Here is a 23,159-nt window from a genome sequence, read left to right as displayed (position 1 = left end):
CTGGAGATGGATGCTGGTGATGGGCTGTATAACAGTGTAAAAGCACTAATGTTACTGAACTGTATGCTTAAAAATGGTTGAAATGGCAGTTTTTATGTTATATATATTTATTTACCACAATTTAAAAATATATAAATAAACAAATGAGTTACTAGGTCAAATTGTGGTTCTTCTGGGAGGAGAATTTTTAAACCCATTTGGCCTCCTCTCACCCAATATCCAATGAACCAGAAAGAAGACTGCTACGATGGAGGTAACACCCTTCCACTTACTAAAATGCAGTGAACACCGGAACGTGAGTTCCTCACAGGTGGGTATCTTGGTCACTTCTGTTTGCTGCTCGATGACAGTTCCTGTATGAGCTGGAACAGCGCCCAGCACGTGGTAGGTAGTCAACAAGGATCTGTTGATTGTGAATTTGTTGGATGAATACTAAGCGTCCCCTATGTACAAGGGGTTTTGCTAGAAGCTGGGGGGGGGTGGTAAAAAGATGTATGGGACATGGCCTCCATTCTCAGGGAGTTTACAAGCTTACAGGAAGGACCAGGATGCATTCATAGCTATCGTACAAGACAGTTTCTGAGTGCCATGTGGGTAGTATAAATGACGTGACAGAGAACGTTCCTCTCACTTAAATCAGGTCATGGAATAAGTGGAAGCCATATATACACCACTCAATAAATCTTTGTTCCTTTTTTTTTTTTTAATTAAAGATTTTATTCACTTATCAGAGAGAGAGAGAATACAAGCAGGCAGAGGCAGAGAGAGAAGCAGGCTCCCCTCCCAGCTAGGAGCCCAATGCGGGACTCATCCCAAGACGCTGGGATCATGACCTGAACCGAAGGTCAGGCAGCCCAACCGACTGAGATACCCACGCGTCCCCCTTTGTTCCTTTTTATTTAAAAAATTTTCCCCTGAGAGGAAAGCTTTAAACATGCTCTCACATAATTGTATTTTAACAGGAGTTAAGTTTTGTTGTTTCTGTACTAGGGGGCGCCTGGATGGCTCAGTAGGTTAAGTGCCAATTCTTTTTTTTCTTTTTTCTTTTTAAAGATTTTATTTATTTTGACACAGAGAGAGAAAAAGAGAGAGATTGTGCACAAGCAGGGGGAGTGGCAGAGTGAGAGGGAGAAGCAGGCTCCCCACTGAGCAAGGAGTCCTATGTGGGACTTGATTCAGAGACCCTGGGATTACGACCTGAGCTAAGGCAGATGCTTAACCGACTGCGCCACCCAGGTGTCCCTACATGTCGATTCTTGATTTTGGCTCAGGTCATGACCTTGGGATCGGGGGATCCAGCACCATGTTGGGCTTCACGCTCAGCAGGGCATCTGGTTTAGATTCACCCTCTCTGTGCCCCACCCCCACGTGCTCTCTCTCACTCTCTCAAATAAATAAATAGAATCTTAAAAGAAAAAAAAAAAAAAAAGAATCACGTACTCAAACTTAGAGTTGTGTTAAAGCTCTTTTAACCCAACAGCTAATTCATTTGATTATCCCTGTTTAATTTGCTAAAATGATGGTGAGGCTGGCAGTATGGATGTGAGTAGCCACTTTTAATTATTCCACAACTGTAGCATTTTGACCTTATAGATACCCATAATGATGCCAGAACAAGCAGAAGGGGAGTTAAGGGAGTGGCTACCATGATGGCAGAGGACAGTGACCTCGGAGGGCAGCCAAGGGGAGGCATGGGAGTGAATCCATGCTGAAAGAGACTGGGGTCCATGGGTTAGTGGAGCTCATTCAGCAAACATCAAATAATCAATATGCAACCTGCTCCACACCCTGGGCCCTAGGTAGGACAAGGTCAATGGGGAGAACATGAAGGGGTAGGCTCCCGTCCTGGTCCCTTTGTCTGCCCTTCATCAGCAAAACAAAGGAAAATGGCTTCTCTCCTGTTCCAATTACAAGTCCCCTCTGACCAGGCTGCAGGTTACAGGTGTTTTCTCAACCACAGGACCCTCACGGCCCTTACTCTTCAGAAGGTACTCTGATGGGCAAGGTGACTTAACTTCATTTGAATGAGAAAGTTGGGGACGGCTGTGGTAGGGGTAAAATTATGGCTCAAAATACTGACTAACCAAACTGTTAGGAGGAACCAGCTTGCAAATGTCCCATGATTTTCAGGTCAATGCATCACTTTGAGAAATCTGATGAAACCTACAATCTTCCCCCTCTTGCCTCCCTCCATCCTCCAAAACTCTCAATACAAAGTCTTATGCAGTTTTCTGGGTTTCGTGATCCCTAAATCCAATCCATCCATCCACATACCCTGAAATGAAGAATCCCTGTTCTAAAAGTTCCCGTACGAAGTTGGTACCAAAGTTACCACTGCACAGGGACCAGCACTGCAGGGCTGGAATAGTGCAAAAGGGAACCGAGTCACTAGCAGACGCATGAGGAACCACATCCCCTGGGCACGTTTTACCTTTCAGGTTGAAAAGAGCGAGGAAAGATGTACTTTTGACAAGTGTTGCCTCAGAACACAGGCTCCACATGGCATGGCCTCTGCATCCAGTGTTGGGCAGAGTGTGAGTTCGAGTGTGATGACTGGAGCTCTACTTTTTGAAGCCGTGAAGGAGGAGGAAATGGCCTTTTGAGGCCGGGTGTTGGAAACATGGTCTGGGATCACGAGAATAATGAGAGGTTAGGCTGGGACAAGAATGGCTAAGGGGACGGCTACAGAACCGCAGATAGCCCGGATAACCCAGTCCTGCAGGCTCACAGTGTCTACCTGGTCTGTGATGAAGCAGGTAGAAGAGGGCCAGAGTTCCGTGCCCACACTCCTCCGCAACCTTGCAGGGAAGGGAAAGTGCGCATCTGCACATGAAGCTTGCTGCAAGCCTTACCTTGGGTATCTTTTTCTTCTTCCTGCCATTCTGCAGGTCTCCAAGGTTAAAGAAAGTGTCATCAGGGCTGCTGGGAGTGGAGGGGGGGCTGATTTTGGAAGGGGACCCGTATCCATCCCGACTCAGCTTCCTAGTGTCCAGCAGTTTGAAGTTCCTCCTCTCTGAATTTTGCCGGAAAAAAGCCGGTTTGGCTAATGACTGCTAGAAGGGGAAAGGAGAAAAGAGAAGAAAAGAAAAGAAGAGTTAAGACAAAGGGCCAAGCGGGAGACAGCTGGGGGTGCTGGTGATACAGACTATGAGGTGGAGCGGGGACAGCTGGTCCTTCTTCCCAGGGTTACGCTGAGTTTGTCTCTGATTAAGGATGCAGCTCCAATCCAGTCTCTCTCGCTCTCTTTTTAAGATTTTATTTATTTATTTATTTATCTGAGAGAGAGAGAGAGAGAGAGCATGATTGAATGAGTATGAACGGAGGGGCAGAGGGAGGGAGATCTCTAGCAGACTCCCCACTGAGCAGGGAGCGTGATATGGGGCTTGATCCCAGGACCCTGGGATCATAAGCTGAACCAAAAGCAGATGCTTAACCAACTGAGCCACCCAGGCACTCCCAATCCAGTCTCTCTTTTTAGGCAAGGGGGAATTCACTGACTCAATCCCGTATCTGTACAAATCAGGCATTCTGAGAACCAAGACCCACTGTATTGGGAGGGAGACAACCTAAGCCCAGCTTTGACCCTGCTGCTGATAAGCTGAGTACCTTTTGTACAAAGTTTCAATCCCTAAGGCTCAGTGTCTTAGTGATTGAGAAGTGAGATTGAGAAGTGAGAAAGTGCATTTCTAAAAATGAGCCACTTTAAGGTCAAAGGCAAAAAGAAAACTGGTTAAAAAAAAAAAAAAAGAAAAGGAAAGGAAAATAAAGAACAAAAACCTTCCCAAAACCCTGAAACTTACAGAAGTTATTTTTCTAAAACATACTACAAATTAATGAAAAGACAAACAGGTAAACAAGACAGGAATGGAAAATTTATAGAAAAAGAAATACAGGGGCGCCTGGGTGGCTCAGTGGGTTAAAGCCTCTGCCTTTGGCTCAGGTCATGATCCCAGAGTCCTGGGATCGAGCCCCGCATCGGGCTCTCTGCTTAGCAGGGAGCCTGCTTCCTCCTCTCTCTGCCTGCTTCTCTGCCTACTTGTGATCTCTGTCTGTCAAATAAATAAATAAAATCTTAAAAAAAAAAGAAAGAAAGAAATACAATGATGCTTTGATATAAGATTCTTAGCATCACTCATAAGAGAAAATTAAAACTCCATCAAAGAGACATTTTTCACTCTAAGATTAGCAAAGATAAATTTGATAATTCACTAGAATAGTGAAAGTGAGGGAAATAGTCCCTTTCACACTTTCATACAACGTTGGTGGAACTGGAAATTAGTACAGTTCTATGGAGCGCAATGGAGCAGTGTCAAAAAATGACAAACACAGATACCTTTTCACCTAGCAGTTCCACCTGTAGGAATGGGCCCTACTGATGCATACTTGTGCAAAGTTACTTTGTATGAGGCAAGCTATACTGTCTACTGTGAAATGGTTTAGAAACACAAAATACTGGAAACAACCTAAATGTCCATCAGCAGAAGCTGGTCAAATAAGTTATGGTACAGTGGAGTACAATGCAGGTATAAAAAAATCTTAATGTACTGATATAGAAGGTTCCCTCAGATGCATATTGTTAAGCATAAAAAGCAAGGGATAGGGCGCCTGGGTGGCTCAGTGGGTTAGGCCTCTGCCTTCGGCTCGGGTCGTGGTCTCAGGGTCCTGGGATCAAGCCCCACATCGGGCTCTCTGCCCAGCAGGGAGCCAGTTTCCCCCGCATCTCTCTCTGCCTGCCTGTCTACTTGTGACCTCTCTCTGTCAAATAAATAAATAAATCTTAAAAAAGGAAAAGCAGGGTCACCTGGGTGGCTCAGTGGGTTAAGCCTCTGCCTTCGGCTCAGGTCGTGATCTCAGTGTCCTAGGATCGAGCCCTGCATCAGGCTCTCCACTCTGCGGGGAGCCTGCTTCCCCCTCCCCATCTGCCTGCCTCTCTGCCTACTTGTGATGTCTCTCTCTCTCTGTCAAATAAATTTTTAAAAAATGTTAAAAAAAAAAAAAGCAAGGGGTAGAACTGTTGGTATAACATTTTGATATTTGTGTGTTCTAAGGAGCTATTCTGCTGTTGTATGCATAGACTAGCTCTGAAGGATACATAAGAAACTAACAGCGGTTGTTCTCAGGGAGAGAAATGGAGGGTCAGAGGCAAGAGGAAGATTTGTCACTATATACTTTTCATATTCTTAAATTTTGAACCATATGAATATGTTAACATGGAAATAAATAACAGTAAGATAAAATTTAAAAACTACTTGGGGGACGCCTGAGTGGCTCAGTTGGTTAAGCGGCTGCCTTCAGCTCAGGTCATGATCCAGTGTCCTGGGATCGAGTCCTGCATCGGGCTCCTTGCTCCGCGGGGAGGCTGCTTCTCCTTCTGCCTCTGCCTGCCACTCTGTCTGCCTGTGTTCATGCTCTCTCTCTCCCTCTCTCTCTCTGACAAATAAATAAATAAAATCTTCAAAAAAAAAAAACAAACACTACTTGGACTACCCGTTTCCTAAAGGTACTTTCAGGACACACACTGTATGATACTATAATTATAACTGCAAAGTGTCTTTTTTTTCTTTTTTAAGATTTTATTTATTTATTTGAGAGAGAGACACAGAGAGAGAGGGAACACAAGCAAGGGGAGTGGGAGAGGGAGAAGCAGGCTTTCCCCCGAGTAGGGAGCCCAATGTAGGGCTCGATCCCAGGACCCGGGATCATGACCCAAGCCGAAGGCAGACGTTTAATGACTGAGTTACCCTGGCATCCCAAAGTGTTTTTTCAAAAATGAATTAATGAACTAGGTGATGAAAATGTATATAAAGCACCTAGCAAAATACCTGATACACAAAAGGCAGTAAATATGTTTTTCTCATGTAACATGGACATTTTTTCAAACCTTAATATGCTAACTGCTTTTTTCTTTAGTATGTTATTTTTTAAAGTATTTAATTTATTTATTTATTTGAGAGAAAGAGATAGAAAGCACAAGCAGGGTGAGGGGCAAAGAGAGAGGGAGAAGCAGGCTCCCCAAGAGGGAGCCTGATGCAGGGCTCAATCCCAGAACCCTGGGATCATGACCTGACCTGAAGGCAGACGTTTAACTGACTGAGCCACCCAGGTACCCCTCTTTAGTATATTATTTATGTTCTTTGCCTATTTATCTTTTGGGAACCCAGTGTTTTTCTTATTAGTTTGAATGAGCTCTTTATTTAGAACAGATATGAAGTATTTGTCAGTTTTACTGCACGTGTGTTTTCCCCATGGCGTTTTTTTTATCATATAAAATTTTTATATATGAAAATCTGTTTATCTTTTCTGTGCAATTGATTTAATCTTGCCTCTCTAGAAAATCTTTATCTTTTTAGAAGTTTAATACATACTTAATTCCATTCTCTTTTGGATTTTCTTAGTCTACTTTGAACATATTTTATTCATTAATCCATCAGTAATTTATTTTGTTATATGTTAGTCTAAGCTGATTTTACTCCAAGCTAAGTTATCCCTATTCCATTTAATAAATGACTCTTGTCTTTCACTATCAGTTTACAAGGCCACATTCATTATATCTTAAATAATTCATAGAATAGTCTTATTCTGTTCCACTGATTTCTCAATTCTTGTATAGTTCTGAATAGTATATAACACAAACTCCAGAACCTTTTCTAAAGATTTCTGGGAATAAAGACTCCTAGCTTTCCTAAGTGGCCTGCTCCGATGTTTAAATCATGAGTCTACAGGTGTAATCAATTGCTTAGTACCATAAGCCCTGAGTAGAAAAAGCCAGTATGGTTTGCTCACGGTGGGCATCTTAATAATTACACCAGCACAAAAAGAAGGAAGAATGACAAGCTTTCTTACAGACCAAATTCCATCTGTAGTGAAATCCAAGCAAATGGCCCCATTTCTTTCACTGCATTAGAACTGCCTATCAAATTAGTGGGCAAAAAAGCAGGTATCTGTTTTCAGTAGACTTTTAAGTTGTAAGTATTTGTTCAAAGATCTGACCTATGAAAAGGTCTGAGAAGAAAGAAAACAGAAAGATACCAAAACATGGCACCCAGCTCTGTAAAGAGCGTTCAGAGACCTGCCTGGGGGCTGGGGTTGTGTGGGCTGTATCCCCCTGTGGTGACACTGCCAGGGAATGGGGCCCTGGTGTGCCCCCCAGAGCACCCAGAATCAGCCTCCAAATGTCCAGGGAGCTTTCGTGAGGGGGTGGAATTTCAGCTGCTACTTAACTGATAACAGAGGATCTACAGGGCTCTGGGGTAGAGCATTCTCAAGTAGCACAATCTGAGAAGAGGCATAGAAGTGAGGAAGTGCAAATTAGCCCAGAGGGATGCCTGGATGGCTCAGCTGGTTAAGCATCTGCTTTCAGCTTGGGTCCTGATCCCAGGTTCCTGGGATCGAGTCTTGCATCGGGTTCCTTGCTCAGCGAGGGAGCCTGCTTCTCCTTCTGCCTGCTGTTCCCCTGGCTTGTGCTCTCTCTCTGACAAACAAATAAATAAAATCTTAAAAGAAAAAAAAGTTAGACCAGAGAGGGTGCTCAAGGCTCAGAGCAAGTGCACTGAAACAGATGGAAGAGATGATACAGCCATGATGACATCGAATTGTCTGTGGAAGGCCTTTGAAAACGAGGGTGTGAATCTTAGTCCTTAGCAGGGGGCAGCAAGTTTTTTCTTAAAGGCCAGACAGTAAATATTTTCGGCTTTGTCTCAACTACCCAACTCCGCCATTGCAGTGCAAAAGCAGCCATACACAATATGTATGTGAACGAGCGTGGCCATGTTCCAGGAAAACTTGATTTACTAAACCAGTCATCCAGCAGTAGTTTGCCAAACTCGAACTATAGTATTAAAAGGAAAGACACTGCAGGACCCTAGGGATGACTGTGTCAGGCTGTGGCCCAGAAAAGATTCCAGCTTTTGATAAGAAAGCCTCACACCAACATGTCTTGGTGATATACGCCCATTCCATTGTGTCTCTCTGGAACAGCCTCTAGCAAGGGGCCTAACTCTGTTGCAGAGACCCACAGAGTTTCCCTAATCTCATAAACACTGGATTCACGATGGACCCAGCAAAAGATCTGTGGTGTCCAAGAAAGAAAAGCAGACAAGAACTCTGTTGAAACTTCATGAGTTAATTTGGGGAACCAAGTGTGATGGGCCCTGGCCAGGGGCCTTCCTGGTGGGGAGGAGAGGGAAACTGCGTGCCTCCCTAGAGGGAGCTGACCTGGACTTGAGCCAGGGTTCTCATCTGAGAATGGTGGTTTAACTCCTTCCTTTCTTCCACTGTCCCTGTCTTATGACCTCAGGAGACAGTGATGTAAAGAGACAAAGATACAAAATATCTCATCTCTTCCGTACCTAACTCCACCTCATTCCTACTCTCTTTCCTAAAGGCCTCCTCCAAGCACCCAGGAGTCATTCTCACAAGCATACACATTTGTTCATATATGCCCACAGGTACACATATTTCCATATACACACATAGAAATACATAGGAAGGCATACACACATATTTCAACAATTGACACATTATACTAATGTAAAGAAAGACATTACATTTAAATGACAGGATACCATACAGGCAATAAAGATTATTTAAAAAAAGAAATTAATGATGTGGGGAAATATTCAGGATAAATATAAAACACCAGCAAAAATATAAAAGTATATATACCTCCTCCCAAGTCTTTTTTATGTACACACACACATACACACACACATGCACACTAACAATCTATTATAGAAAAAATAAAAATTCTTAATTTTGGATGAGTTTTATATTCCTCATTATCCTTTTCAGTATTTAAAAAAAACTTTTTAAAAAAGATTTTGTTTATTTTAGACAAAGAGAGTGAGCACAAGAGAGGGGGTGTCAGAGGAAGAAGCAGACTCCCGACTGAGCAGAGAGTCAGACATGGGGCCAGATCCCGGGACTCCAGGATTATGACCTGAGCTGAAGACAGATGACTGAGCCACTCAGGCGCCCCTTAAAAAACTTTTGTGATGAGAATGTTGTGATGAGATGAAATAAGGTTATTTTTAAAAAGAACACAATACTGAAAAGCCTAATTCTCTCTATTTACCAAACATACATAAATAGTACTTATATTGTAGGCACTAGACTAAGTGGTTCACAAGTGTGAATTAGTTTTTAAGATTTTATTAATTTATTTGACAGAGAGAGACACAGTAAGAGAGGGAACACAAGCAGGGGGAGCAAGAGAGAGAGAAGTAGGCTCCCCGCTTAGCAGGGAGCCTGAAGTGGGACTGGATCCCAGGAACCTGGGATCATGACCTGAGCCGAAGGCAGATGCTTCACCAACTGAGCCACTCAGGTGCCTCTACAAGTATGAATTTGATTAATCTTCATAAGACCCCTAAGAGGAGAGTACTATGATTGTTCTTTTTTTTTTTTTTTTAAGATTTTATGTATTTATCTATCAGAGAGAGAGCACAAACAGGGGTGGGGAGGGCCAGAGGCAGAGGTAGAAGCAGACTTCCCACTGAGCAGGGAGCCCAATGCGGGGCTGGATCCCATGAACCTGAGATCATGACCTGAGCCGAAGGCAACTGCTTAACCAACTGAGGTATCCGGGCATCCCTAATTGTTCCTATTTTATCAATGACAAAGCTGACACGTGTAGATGAGAACATTTGCCCAAAGTCACACAGCTAGCAAGTGGTCTAGGCAAGTTTTGAATGCAGGCAGTCAGACTCTAGAACTCACACGCTTGACCAGATACTGCCTCTCTATAGTTATGGTTAAGTGATGTACAGTTTTTGGTGGGAGATGGTGTGGGTGGGCTCTCCAGGCAACCAGAGAATGCTAGTTAATGGTACATTTTGTTCCCTAATGTCTTACATGCCAGTGCATAAGAAAAAAAAAATGCCTTGGGCACCTGGGTGGCTCAGTCGGTTAAGCGTCCAACTCTTGATCTCAGCTCAGGTCTTGATCTCAGGGCTGTGAGTTCAAGCCCCAGGCTGGGCTCCACACTGGGCATGGAACCTGCTTAAGAAAAAATGGCGCTAGCCTAGATTTCCTTTATTATAAAAATTAGTTCCTAACACATTTAGTGTGCTAGTCTAGGTGTGGGAATGGTGGGTAACGCACAGCAGGAAAAGAAAATGGCTTAATCTCAGGAGCTTGCCTTGTGCATTGATAACCATGAGCATCTGCCCCCAACTGCACAATTGCTCCTGTCTGTCCAGCTGACCCTGACCTCTGGACTGGGACTGGCCACGATCTCATTAAATGAAAATCCTAAAAGCTGTCATAGGCTCTTCAGAGGCTGATAGAGGAGGGGGTCACAGAGGGATAGCTTCTGCCAATTCTAAGGTCCCAGATGTGGCCCAGATGCAGCAGATGCTCCATGAATATTTGATGAGCTAAATGGAGGAAGTGGTGAAGTCTGCAGCTGTCCCCCACAATGGGGGCACCAACCGGACACCCAGATGTGGGAGAGCAGAGGAATGAGCATGGACGCTGAGTTCTGCTGATGACTTGCAAAGAGCTGGAAGCAGCCTTCATGTATCAGTGGCAATCCGACATGCTTCCTGGGCACCCAGACTGTCCTTCTGCAGGACAGCTGCTTCTGGACCTCAAGCTCTTGCTGACATGATTACCTACTGTGTTTAGCTGTTCTGGTGACAGAGGACCGGGGTTTGCTCTAGCCTGGCAGGAAGGGGAAGAAAAGGGCTGTTGGGTCCTTATTCTCCGGCATTAGGGAGGAGCACCCGGCTCAGACTGCACAGCTGCTGTGGGCAGATGTTGCTCACTGTTCCAAGAGGTGAGCAGTGCCTTCCCAGCACGAGAGGAGGGCAGGGGAGAGCCAAGTGGGACACGAAGGGGCAGACCGAGTTGTGACCCCCTTCCTCTGTCAAGCCAAGCTTATCCACTATGGGAAATGAAGGGCTTCCTGAATGTTGAAGGCATCTATAGCCAATGAAAATACACTTCAGAGGCAAGTAGGAACTTTCTTCTAATGATCTGTTGGGCTGGACTCTTCCATGAGAACATTCTTCCTTAGGAGGAGCAAAATTGCAGTTAACTAGCTTTCACAAGAATGACAGGAATTGGTTTGGTTAGGTGAGATCTACCCTTCATGATGGATTCTACCTTCAACTCTCTTCAGGAGGACTAGTGGCAGACAGATTCCCTGAGTGACCACTGAACACAAAAGGCATGATTCCTGTGCAGACCCCCCACTTGCTAGCAAATGCTGTCCTCCCCTGGGGCCCAGAGAGGAACATGGCTTCCTTTCTTGGGCTGGAAACAGATCTTTGCAATGGGATTTAAACTGATACTTGCAGCCTAGATTTGGCCTTCCTTTACTTAATTTCTTGAACAACTACACATTGTATAACAACTATTTATAGGGGACACAAACATATTACTGAGGAACTTGAGGAATTTATAATGTAGCTGGGGAGATTTTTTTTTTTTTTAAAGATTTTATTTATTTATTTGACAGAGAGATAGAGAGAAAGCACGAGTAGGCAGAGTGGCAGGCAGAGGAAGAGGGAGAAGCAGGCTCTCCACAGAGCAGGGACCCGGATTCGGGCCTCGATCCCAGGACCCCCGGATAATGACCCAAGCCAAAGGCAGACACTTAACCCACTGAACCACCCAGGCACCCCTGGGGAGATGTTTTTAAGATACATTACACAACTTAAATCATATTTCAAATCATCAAAGAGATATCCTAATGCAGTATACACAATTTGGTATAAAATGAACACTTCAGCCCACTGAGTAAGAGGGGAAGGAGTTCCAGGGACTGGAATGACCTAGAAGTTTCCTGAAGGAAGCATGATTGATCTGGGCCTTAAAGGATGGGGAGAGAAAGGCAAGAACCAAGGGCAGACATAGAAATGACCTAGCACAGGGGTGGGCAAAATACAACGTGTGGGCCGTATCAGGCCCTCCATCTGCTTTTATATAGGCCATGACCTAAGAATAGTTCTTACATGTTTTTTTTTAAGATTTTATTTGTACTTATTTGACAAAGAGAGATCACAAGTAGGCAGAGAGGCAGGCAGAGAGAGAGGGGGAAACAGGCTCCCTGCCGAGCAGAGAGCCCGATGGGGAACTCGATCCTAGGACCCTGAAATCATGACCTGAGCTGAAGGCAGAGGCCCCAACCCGCTGAGCCACCCAGGTACCCCAGTTCTTACATTTTTAAATGGTTGGTGGGGTGCCTGGGTGGCTCAGTTGATTAAGCCTTTGGCTCAGGACATGATCTCAGGGTTCTGGGATCGAGTCCCGTGTTGAGCACCCTGCTCAGTGTGGAGTTTGCTTGTCCCTCTCCCTCTATCCCTCCCCCCAGCTCAACTCTCTCTTTCTCTCTCAAATAAATAAATAGAATCTTTAAAACATTTTTAAATGATTGGAAAATAAGTAAGATTTCATGATGTGAAAATTACATAAAATTCAAATTTTGGTGTCTATAAAGTTTTGTTTTCATTTTTTTAAAAGATTTTATTTATTTGACAGAGATCACAAGTAGGCAGAGAGGCAGGCGGGGGGGTGGGGGGGGAGCAGGCTCCCTGCTGAGCAGAGAGCCTGATGAGGGGCTCAATCCCAGGACCCTGAGATCATGACCTGAGCCAAAGGCACCCACTGAGCCACCCAGGTGCCCCATAAAGTTTTTTTTTTTTTTTTTATACACAGCACATTCTTTTGTTTGGATACTGTCTACTGCTGCTTTGCACTACAATGGCAGCACTGGGTAGTTGCAACAGAGAGTCTATACTTACTTTCTGGTCCTTTGGGGGAAACATTTGCCAGTCCTGGGCCTCTAATGTCAGAGGGGCAATTAATAGGCTCTTGCTGGAAGGGAGCTTTTGTATGTAGGAAATTAGGTAGTAACGGGTACCCCGGGATCAATTATGAAAGATTATTTAATGTCAAGCTAAGGAATATGAATTCAATCCTGTAGGCAATGAATATGGAATAGAGTTTTATTACCTATATGTACATGGTGCAAAATTCCAAAAGGCTCAAAAGGATATTCTGTAAAAAATGTCAGTTTCTACCTTGAGCTTCAGGTATTCACCCAGACAGCTCCACAGATGTCCCCACTTACTCATTCTGAGGTTTCTGTATAGAGATAATCTTCTATGTACATAAACATGTATGTATATTTTTCTATTTAAAAACCCACAAATGGTAGCATGCTATAAAAGTACTGTTTCTGCACCAGAAACTTTGTTTTAGGTCAGGACAATCTTTATAGTTGTATAATATAGGTGTACTGTCATATTTACTCAGCTTGACCCAGAAGCTACAATACTATTTTAGGATGCTTGGTTGAGCAGAGGGGTTCCAGAAAAACTAGAGGCAGAAGAGCAGGCAGGTGGCCAATACACATATCCAGGAGCCCAGCAGTGAGGGTGGCCTGGCATTCCAGCATAATCCAGAACTCCAGGCTGCTCAGGGCCATTGTGCTGGGGGGGACCCCTCTCCCCGCACTGCTCCCCTGGGGACTCATACCTTAGATGATGTGTCAGGAATGGAAGAAGTGGGAGAACCAGGAAAGGTCAAGACGCATTTCTTTCCCAGGCAGCGACCATGTAACTCAACGTCCTCATAAGGGTTTTCCTTCATTGGCGGATCTATGGTCAAAGGCAGCAAGTCAGGAACTGGAAACATCAAGTAAGTTTGCCTTATCAGGTATCTACCCAACACCTTGGCCTCTCCTTGTGGGGATGTCTGATATCTTGTTACCCATTCACGCCCTTCCTCCTGTACCCAGATTTTCACTGGGATAACTTCCCACATCCTCAGTCTTAGGTCTTAGGTGTACAGAGTTAACTCCATTCTGAGCTGCAGAGCTTTAGCCAATCGGAGTATCGCCAGTCCCTGCCTCAGTGTCTGGGTCAGGGAAGGGCTCATATCCCAAGCTTACGCCAATCAGTGCACAGATTCCTGGGCTATGAAGGTGAACAAGGAACCTAAACCAGTCTCATCAGAGTCAGAGTGAACCTCAGGTTTTTCGTGCAGCACAAGGGTTCTTCCTTTCCAACTGGAAGGTACGGATTCTCCAGAGCTGATGGCAGCCGTCATGGAGATGATGGGAAAGCTGCTGAGCATGGCGCTAACCCGAGAGATAGGAAACAAGGGAGAACAGGCCAGTTTGGGTCACATGAGCCAACAAATGCCCTTGGTACTTCAGCGGGGTCTTCTGTTCTCTGTAACTGAAAGCTGCCCTGTCAGGTACACATGGAAGACCAGATCTCATACCACTTTGGACCTGGGAAGCCTACGGCTTTGGCAGCAACCCACCTCCACAACTTGGACACCAGAATTCCGACTGTCCATGGTGAAATTCATAGTTCGGCTAAACACACACACCCACCTTCTAGTCTCCTGTTTTCTCCCACCACGGAGTCTTCTCTTCTGGTATTGGTGACTGTATGCACATATGCGTGTATCTGCTCTACCTGCCCCTTGCCTGTGGCCGCATGTAGGCTTCTCCTTCTTACCAGCTCCTTTCTTCCCAACTACCCATGCCCCAACAAGCAGACAGTGGGCCCAGCTCCCACCTGTCAGTCAAACTGTGATGTTCCCTGCGGAGGAGTTAACTCACTAATTCAAATGCAAACACACTCTGCAAATCTGAGCTCCACTTGAGAATTTAAAAGAATTAAGGCCAACATTAGATATATTTTTAATAACAGACATTAATCTTAGTCTGAATTTTGATGTCCTATTACTGCCACACTCCTATAAATTCAGGGAGAGGGTGGTGGCCCGAGTTTTCCTTCATTTGGTAGTCCCCACACTTCACTGAGCATCTGTGACACACAAGGAACTTTGCCTCCCATTTTCTCCCACCCCCCACCCGACCAGGCAGCTGTGGTCATCTTTAGTATACAGATGAGAGATCTGAAGTTCAGAGGAGTTAAGGCCCCGGCTCAGTGGCATACAGCTAACACAGCAGAGCCAAGAGTCAGTCATGGCCACCGAGACTCCATGTCTCCAGCGCGTCTCGCCGCACCCTGCCGCCTCTGTGGCGGTTCCTGAGCAGCCTTTCCACACCCCTCCCAGTCCCCGTGCTCTCACATGTCCCTCGAGGGTCCCTCTCTCTCACCTCTTCCAGCTCGCTCATTTATCTGAGTACATGTATTGCTTCGAGACTCTGTGCATGTGCGTGTGTACGTGTGTGTGTGTTTCAAGTACTCAGCCCCATTTCCTCTCTCCCCTTTCTCACAAACTCATTCCCATGCACAGGCACGTGGGCCTCTTACCTAGAATGTCTTCGTAGACGTTCTCCTCAGATAAAGTGCGTGTGAGCCCCAACTTGGTCTGTGCGTACCAGTCCACCCTGCTGTTCTCAGAAGAAGACTGCAGTAAGTCTTCAAACTCATAGGACTTTCTGGTTTGTACAAGATGGGAGAAAAGCAAACAAGAACTCGAATCAAACTGGGCTGGTCCAGAGATTATATACCAAACAGTTTTCTTCCTGCAAACATTTCTTTTACTGAAATCAACTCTGTTCCTTGCAAGAAGGTATGAAAATCCTTAAATAAGAAGTGTGGCTTTTGTGTGAAAGAATGTTTACGCTGTTATGCTGTGTAAAGGTAGCAAAGTGTGTGTATACACACACACACACACAGTCCCAACTTTGGAAGCAATCATATACATAGAAAAGAAGAAGAAGGGAAGGAAGTGAAATATACAGCTACTATCTCGGGAGTGACAAATGGCTCGTGGCTTCTCTTCACTTTCACTTTACTGGACTTTTTAAATACTCTGCAATGTTTACAGAGCACACACTCATGATCGGAAAGGAGCAGCGAAGGCCAGTTCAGAGTGGACCAGAGGTCTGGGCACCTCCCCACTTCTCTCACTGAGTGGTTATTATCCGAATGAAACTCAGAGGCCAGCTGAGACACCTCCCCTCCCCACCTGCCCCTCAGAGATCGGTGCAAGTATGGCTGCTTCTCTGTCCATGGCTGGGCTCACTCTCTGGCTATCACCCTCACCTGTATCCACAGGGGCTGTCCCTGTCCTGCTGGGACTGATCTAAGGCAAAGTCCAGCCCCTTCTCCCGCCCTGCCCCCTTAGCCTCTCACCTTGAGTTTCTTTGATTTCTGAAGCTTCACTGAACATTTGGGAGGCCATGAGGTAGACCATAAGAAGAAATACACAGGACCCTGGCCGCCTCACCGGTTCAGTCCATCTCCTCTTTTTTCTCCTCTCTCCCTATCCTTCTCCAAAGTAACCCACAACCTTCCCCCACCCCGCCCCTCCACCACCCCCCAGTTGGAGCAGAACCACGCTGCCCACTCAGGCTCGGGAGTCCATCTCCAGCAGACCTGTCAAGAATTTGCGTTGAACACACTCGCCTTCCCTGAACAGGAGGAAGACAGGCGTTCGCCAGAGCATGCACGAAGAAACAGGACGGTGAACTGTGTTAAGCTAAGTGACAGAAAAGCACAGTGAGACTGTCAGGAGGCCTCATTTTAGGCTGGGGACGCATCCAGTAAGGCCGTGCTGACAAAGTTACTCATTAAAGCTGAGACCTGGAGAACAGAAGACAGACTTCAGCTGGGGGAAGAGTATTCCGAGAAGAGGAAAGGGCACCTGTGAGGATCCTGCGGCCACAGGGAACTTGGGGCATTTGTGGAGGGGGCACACAGCCATTCGGCAAGGCTGTACCGCAAGGACGGGGTGGTGAGTGCTGGGCGACGAGAGGGCGGAGCCAGGCAAGGGCCATTTGCCCGCCTTCCACGCTTTGGGGTTTCTTGCATTTTATTTTCTCATTTTTTTAAAGCAGGCTCCGCATCCAACGTGGGCCCCAAACTCACAACCCTGAGACCAATACCTGAGTTGAGACCAAGAGTTGGCCGCTCAATTGACTGAGCACCCAGGCGCCCCTGGGATTTCTTGCATTTTATATCTTTCCTTCTTGGCTAGTTTCCTTCTCTCTTTAAACACACACACAGGTTTCCTCTAGAAAAACTTTCCCTGGAAGCAATGACCCTCATAGTCTGTGATTTCTCACCTTCCTTGCCAACAGTTGTAAACTGGCGTGGGTTAGGGGTTGGGAGGAGGAGGGAAGAGCTGAAGCTCTCTGGCTATTCCTTTACTGGAGCTCACTGGTTTTTCTTCCTTTTAAAAACCAGCTCACTGGTTTTCCTTCCTTTCCTGGCCTCTGTATGCATCCTTTTTCTGAAGCTGTCCCCTGAAGCTCACTAGTGAGTTTCTGGTAAAACCTACCCACTTCCTGGAGCCTTTCTGTGGGCCAGGGCTGGTATTCTAATGAGACAGGCAAAGAAATTGAGAGTAAGCATTTAGAAACTTTTTTTAAATTTCTTTTTTTTTTTTAAAGTAATTTCTATACCCAACATGGGGCTCGAACTCACGACCCCAAGATCAAGAGTCACATGCTCTACAGACTGTAACTGCCAGATGCCCATGTTGAGACACTTTTAAATCAATTTGACAGAATAAATTTTTAAAACACAACTGGAACTTGCACAGTGTTGTCTTTTTTCATGTCACTTCTCTGGTCATTCTTTTTTATTGTATTTTACAAAAGTTTTGTTCAGCAAAGCACTGCAAACACAGGCTCACAGGTGCCCCTAGGGTTTGAGGAGCTGGGTGCAAGGCTGCCCACATGCTACTTCTCCCCTCATACAACTTCCGGCGCCTTCATGGGCAGCTCTCTTCCTGGTCCTTTCCCTCTTTCTGGGCTTTGGGCGTATCCCAAGGTTTTTCTTTAGATTCTAAGCTTCGTATCTCCACATCCGAATTCATCACCCCTTATCTCCACTCCACCCTTGTTCCTTCTGATCCTGAGCTCAGCCTGTGGCGTGGCCCAGGAACACAAAGAACCGCCAGGCTTCCAGCTTCCAGCCTCAGTTCCTATGGTTTTAAGTCAGGTCATGAGGCTGAAAACTGTCACTTATGCCCTGGGGGGCCTGACTCATTCACAGGAGCTCAGGCTGTGAAGGAAGGGCTCTCTCTCCATGCACCCCTTCTCCCGCCCCTTGAGGTGTCCAGCCAGGAGAGGAAGGACTGAGCTTCAGAGCTCCAGGAGATGGGGGTCTAGGTGAGTGGGAAGCAGATCTAAGTTGTTTTCTCTAGGGTGGGACTGTGTCGTGCAGTGTGCCCCGGCCCCAACTCCCGAACACTCCCTAGTCAGGGATGCCTCGCCCAGGCTGGTACTAGCCAGGCAGTGGCTTGGGGATGGGGGTGTGGTGGTCTGTGAGCCAGAGCAGAGCAAAGTTACTGGGCTGGAGTGGGGCACAACTCCTGGGTTTTCCCTGCTGAGTTAACCAGATCATATTAGCTAGAGTCCCCAGCACGCACACTACCTAGATTTGGTAAGGAAGATGCAAACTGTTCAAAGAGATCACAGAATCATTCACTCAACATTTACTGAGTAGCGACTAAGAGCTTTACTCAGATTAGCACGTTTGAACTTTGCAACAACCTTGTGAGAAATTACTATTATTATCCATACTTTATACATGAGAATAAAGAGATGGAGAGAGGTTAGATAAACTGCTCAAGGTCACATGGGGAGAAAGTGGTAGAGTCAGGGTCAGAACCCGGAAGTCTGGTGGTGAATGGTGCTCTTAGTGCAGGCACTAGGAGTATGAATGTAAGTCAATATGGGAGGAAACGTGTAGTCACAAAAGGTTTTAATACCTTTATTTACATATTAACCTTGCACAAAAGGGAATTTCAAAAGGCTAACAGTAACCACATCCAAATTGGCTTCTCTCTTGTTTTAAACATTTCCATATTTGTTCCACATCCAGTCCATATGTTTAATAAGCACCTTCTGGGGTCTGAGCTGAGCCCACAGCTGGTGATGCAAAGGCAAGAAGTCCCTGCCTTCGGGGAGTCCACAGCCTGGTGAAGGGGTGTAACCTCCTCTCAGCCTCAGTTTGCTTCTCGGGCCCTCAAATTATCATGTGATTGTGGTACTTCTTAGTTTTAGAGATGCTAGAATGCTCCAATGGGCTCACTGAAGTTTGCTGACAAGAGTTATAACTTAGGTATTATCCCAATTTTGACAACCAATGCCAAATACTGTGATTTCAAGTAGTATCTTGAAGGTTATTCATGACTTTTCCATATTTTTATAAATGAAATACTGTCTTATAAGCTCCTCCCCCATTGAATGACCCACGGGAATCTCAAAATGAATAAATCCAAAATTGAACTCAGCCTCCCACTCTCCCTCCTGGGTGAGGACCAGCTCCTCCTCCAGTGCTCCTCAGCAAAGGCTATGCTATCACCATCTGTCCAGATGTTTATGCCTTAAGCCTGGGAGTCCTGTCCAAATCCCCTTCTCCATTAGCACCCATTTCTAACCAATTAGTTGGAGTGATTTTAACCAATTTGCTGGAGTTACCAGCGGTATTCCCAGTATCCCCTACTTCCCTCAGTCCCCACTGCAGTGAAACCACAGGCCAACCCCAACGTCTCTAGGCTCTGCCTTCCACCCACTGCTACCCACTAGGCCCATTGGTGCCCCTCCCAGTCCGCTTTTCACAAATGCAAATCAGGCTGGGACTCTCTCCTTCTTAAAAACTTTGCCATGTTTCCCATTTGCCTTAGGCGGTAGACCCAAATCCTTGCCTGGTCTATGGGACTCTTCCAGAGCCGGCTAGAGAAGACCTGGGGGCCTCAGCTCACACCCTTCCTGACCCTCTGGACACACTCCTGCCTTCAGGGCCTCGGGCACACTAAATCTTTCTTGCTCTGGGACCTTCATCTGTTTCTCACCTGAACACTCATCTCCACCTTCCTTCTTGCCTGGGAACCTCAGGCCTCTGTGGGAGGGCTGCTTCCTCCCCAATGTGGCCCTGTTTCCAGGACAGGTGAGATACCGCTACTGAACATTCCCACAGTTCCACAAGCTTCCTGCAGCCCTGAGTGCGGTTATAGTTCGTAACTGCAGAGCTGTGTACGTCTAAAGACCACTAGTCTGTGAGGTCCGGGAGACCAGGGTCTCCGTCTGTTCTGTTCACTGCTATACGCTAATATCACAGAGGTGCATGATAAATATTTGTTGGTTGAATAAATGAGTGAATATTTTAAAAGCTGGTTTTAATGGCCAAACTTACTGCTTATAGTTTATCCCTCCAGTGGGGTAAAGAAAATAAGGCAGCTGTATTCTTGGAGCTAATTTTTAGTCAATTGTTTGGAACACATCTCCCCCAGGATTATTCTCAGCTATGACTTAAATGAGCTTGGAGAGCCTGGGACCTAGGCACCACTTCAAACACCATTCGGTTGGGCTGGGAACTGTAAAAACCATGCTTTGATCGCCTCAGCCACCTGCGCTACCACAGACTCTCTTCTTACCTCCGTCCCCAGCAACCACACGCAGCTCTTTCCCCGTCCCACCACGCCATTGGGAGGAGCATTCATGTCACCAGGTGATCAGAGTGAGGGGCTAAGTGGGAGAAGACTTATGGTAGCTCAGCCCACACTCTTATTGGTGACCCCCTCCAACAAGTGCAACTGCTACTCACGTTGGGTTTCTGCTTATCTCTATCCTGAATCCAAAACAGAAACGTCAGAAGAAAAAACATCTCTATCCCCCATTATGCCTAACATCCAACCATTTCCACTTCTAGTGCGAAATAAGACGTGACAGTCACTGCTCTAATGTAGAATAACAACCATCCTCTCTATTCTCGTGTCTTTGTTTTCTAATGCAACCACCATTAAAATAAATGAATTTAGGGCACCCGGGTGGCTCAGTGGGTTAAGCCTCTGCCTTGGGCTCAGGTCATGATCTCAGGAGGGTCCTGGGATTGAGCCCCGAAAGGGACTCTCTGCTCCTCCTCTTGTTCTGCCTGCCTCTCTGCCTACTTGTGATCTCTCTCTCTGTCAAATAAATAAATAAATAAAATCTTTAAAAATTAAAAAAAAAAATGAATTTGCAAAATCAAGCTTCTCTAGTGCTTTCAGGTAACTTCTGCTCTAGGTCTTAATCAAACAATTTGCCCTTCTGAAGATTTTAAATACTCGGGTTTTCTTTTCTTTTTAAGATTTATTTACTTATTTAGGAGAGAGAAAAAGCACTGCATTCATGAGCGTGCATGTGCAAGTGCACGTGGGAGGGGCAGAGGGAGAGGGAGAGAGAATCTCAAGCAGACTCCCTGCTGAGCACAGAGCCCAACCCTGAGATCATGACTTGAGCTGAAACCAAGAGTAGGACACTTCACAGACTGAGCCATCCAGGTGCCCTATTATGCTCAGTGTTGGTTTACTTTATTTTATTTATTTATTTGGCAGACAGAGAGAGAGAGCGAGCCAAGCAGGGGCGGCAGCAGAGGGAGAGGGAGCAGCAGACTCCCAGCTGAGCAGGGAACCCGATGTGGAGTTCAATCCCAGGACCCTGGGATCATGACCTGAGCAAAGGCACTTAAGCAACTGAGCCACCCCGGCACCCCAACACTCAGTTTTTAGACATGGCCGTCAGAATTGCCTCATGGATGTCATGTTGACTGGGCCAGACTCCTAATATCAGGGACAGACTGCAGTATGGCTGGTAAGTTAACTTAGCCACTAACTGGGTAATAAATAGCTGAGGGTTGCTGTCCAGCCAGACGACTCTGGGGGTCCCAGTCAGTCCTACAGAAGACGCAAATTATTGAATCAATAACTTCAGGCATGTGACTTGGCAGCCATATAATGACCAAGGTTTCACGTCCTCCAAAAGTTCTGCAAGTCATATGCTAAAGCTCCGAGAAAAGGCTGAAGCTATACAATGCCAAAATAATTAGTTGAAAAGCTGAAATTTTGGTCAACATCATTATTTGGTTTCATAAAGATCTAAAAACTCTGTCATAGGATCAAATTAAACTGAAATTAAAAGTCTGCATTCCAGTTCAAACATCTGGGGCATACAGATACATGTGAATTCAGGATCCTGCTTATACTTACAAAATAGTAACTTGTTAAATGTTGGCTTTAAGGCATTCCTGCCAGTTACTCAACGCATGTTACAGGACATACACGAGCAAGTGACTGCTGCTGTAGGGACCTTATCTTTGGAATTTCTTGACATTTAAGGGTTTCTCATTTCCCATTTTAGGATGGGAGGCACAAGTCCTTGCTTTTAATTTCCTGGGGCTTTAGAGAAATGAAGAAAGAAGAAAGGGACAAAAGGAGGAGGGGAGAGAACACAGAACAGAGAAGAAAAGGGAAGAGAAGGAAAAGAAAGAAGACATTTTCTGAAACTGAGCATCTGAGTCCACTGGTTTGGCTCCCGCAGAAGCGGACTCATCGGCCTATGAAAATGAGCCCAGTGCATTCTCTGAAGTGCGCAGCCTGGCTGTGTAATTCTAAACCCTCCCAACCTCAAAATCCTTAATCATTCCTTTCTTCAGCTCTGGCTTGGCTCTCCTGCTTCAGAGAGGGCAGTAAGTCTGCCAAATTTGAGTTGAGCCTCTTCTTTTTGTTAAGAGATAGGACCACAATAAAAAGTACACTTTATTTTTCTAAGTAGAAAATGAACATCATGCCCTAATCACCCCCACTGTACTATTTTAAACAAAAGGAAAAATCCAAAGCCAAAATTCTTAAAACACAGCCGATGCAACCATATTCAAACTGGCCAAGAAAAATTTCATTTTTGGACTGAAACTAAGTAACTTTAGCTGGTTTTAAAGAGAATGCTGGAAGACCACAAAGAGCAGATGGTAGCTACAAGAGAAAAGATAATGGGAATAACTGTTCACTAGGTTGATCTATCTGCCCAGAGATGACACAGAGGTAAGATTCTGATTTCCCAGAAGCAACCTGTCCCTGAAAAAGGGGGCCTTCCTGGAGGAACAGTCCAGAAAGGGCACAGAAGAGCTGCTGTCATGACACACTGGGGTCATGAGCAGAAAGGTCACCCCAGTACTTAGGCACTTGGGTTTTGGCACCAGTTTGGGAAAGGATTAAGAACTGGAGGCGGATACAGCTTTCTCAGAACATAAACAAGGAAGCCTCTAAGTTCTTCAAAAGATCCTACGTACCACGGATACCCTAGCCTGGTAAAGACAGTACAATGAAAGCCAAGTAAAGACCAGTCACATTTATGGAATACTAACACCAAAATCTTAAATAAAGTATTAGAAACAGAATTCCACAGTATATTAAGAGAGTAACAAACCAGGACCAAATGAGAGTGCATTCCCAAAATGTAA

The 23,159-nt window shown here is 45.5% G+C and overlaps 1 protein-coding gene across 1 annotated transcript in view; it reads right to left on the bottom strand.

The window, feature by feature from the left end:
* Positions 1 to 23,159, bottom strand: part of LOC111151895 (DENN domain containing 2A) — a 109,040-nt gene that overhangs the window by 42,115 nt on the left and 43,766 nt on the right. Inside the window, exons 7-9 of the mRNA XM_022510112.1 lie at positions 15,240 to 15,367; positions 13,483 to 13,604; positions 2,853 to 3,053 (exon numbers count right to left, since the gene is read on the bottom strand). Coding sequence (XP_022365820.1) covers positions 2,853 to 3,053; positions 13,483 to 13,604; positions 15,240 to 15,367 — 451 coding nt within the window. The remainder of the gene's footprint in view (positions 1 to 2,852; positions 3,054 to 13,482; positions 13,605 to 15,239; positions 15,368 to 23,159) is intronic.

The sequence above is a fragment of the Enhydra lutris genome, unplaced genomic scaffold, assembly GCF_002288905.1.
Source record: "Enhydra lutris kenyoni isolate GAN:26980312 unplaced genomic scaffold, ASM228890v2 scaffoldscaffold27, whole genome shotgun sequence".
Lineage (NCBI taxonomy): Eukaryota > Metazoa > Chordata > Mammalia > Carnivora > Mustelidae > Enhydra > Enhydra lutris.
Note: the sequence above shows the minus strand (reverse complement) of the source record. Positions and strands in the feature narration are given on the sequence as shown.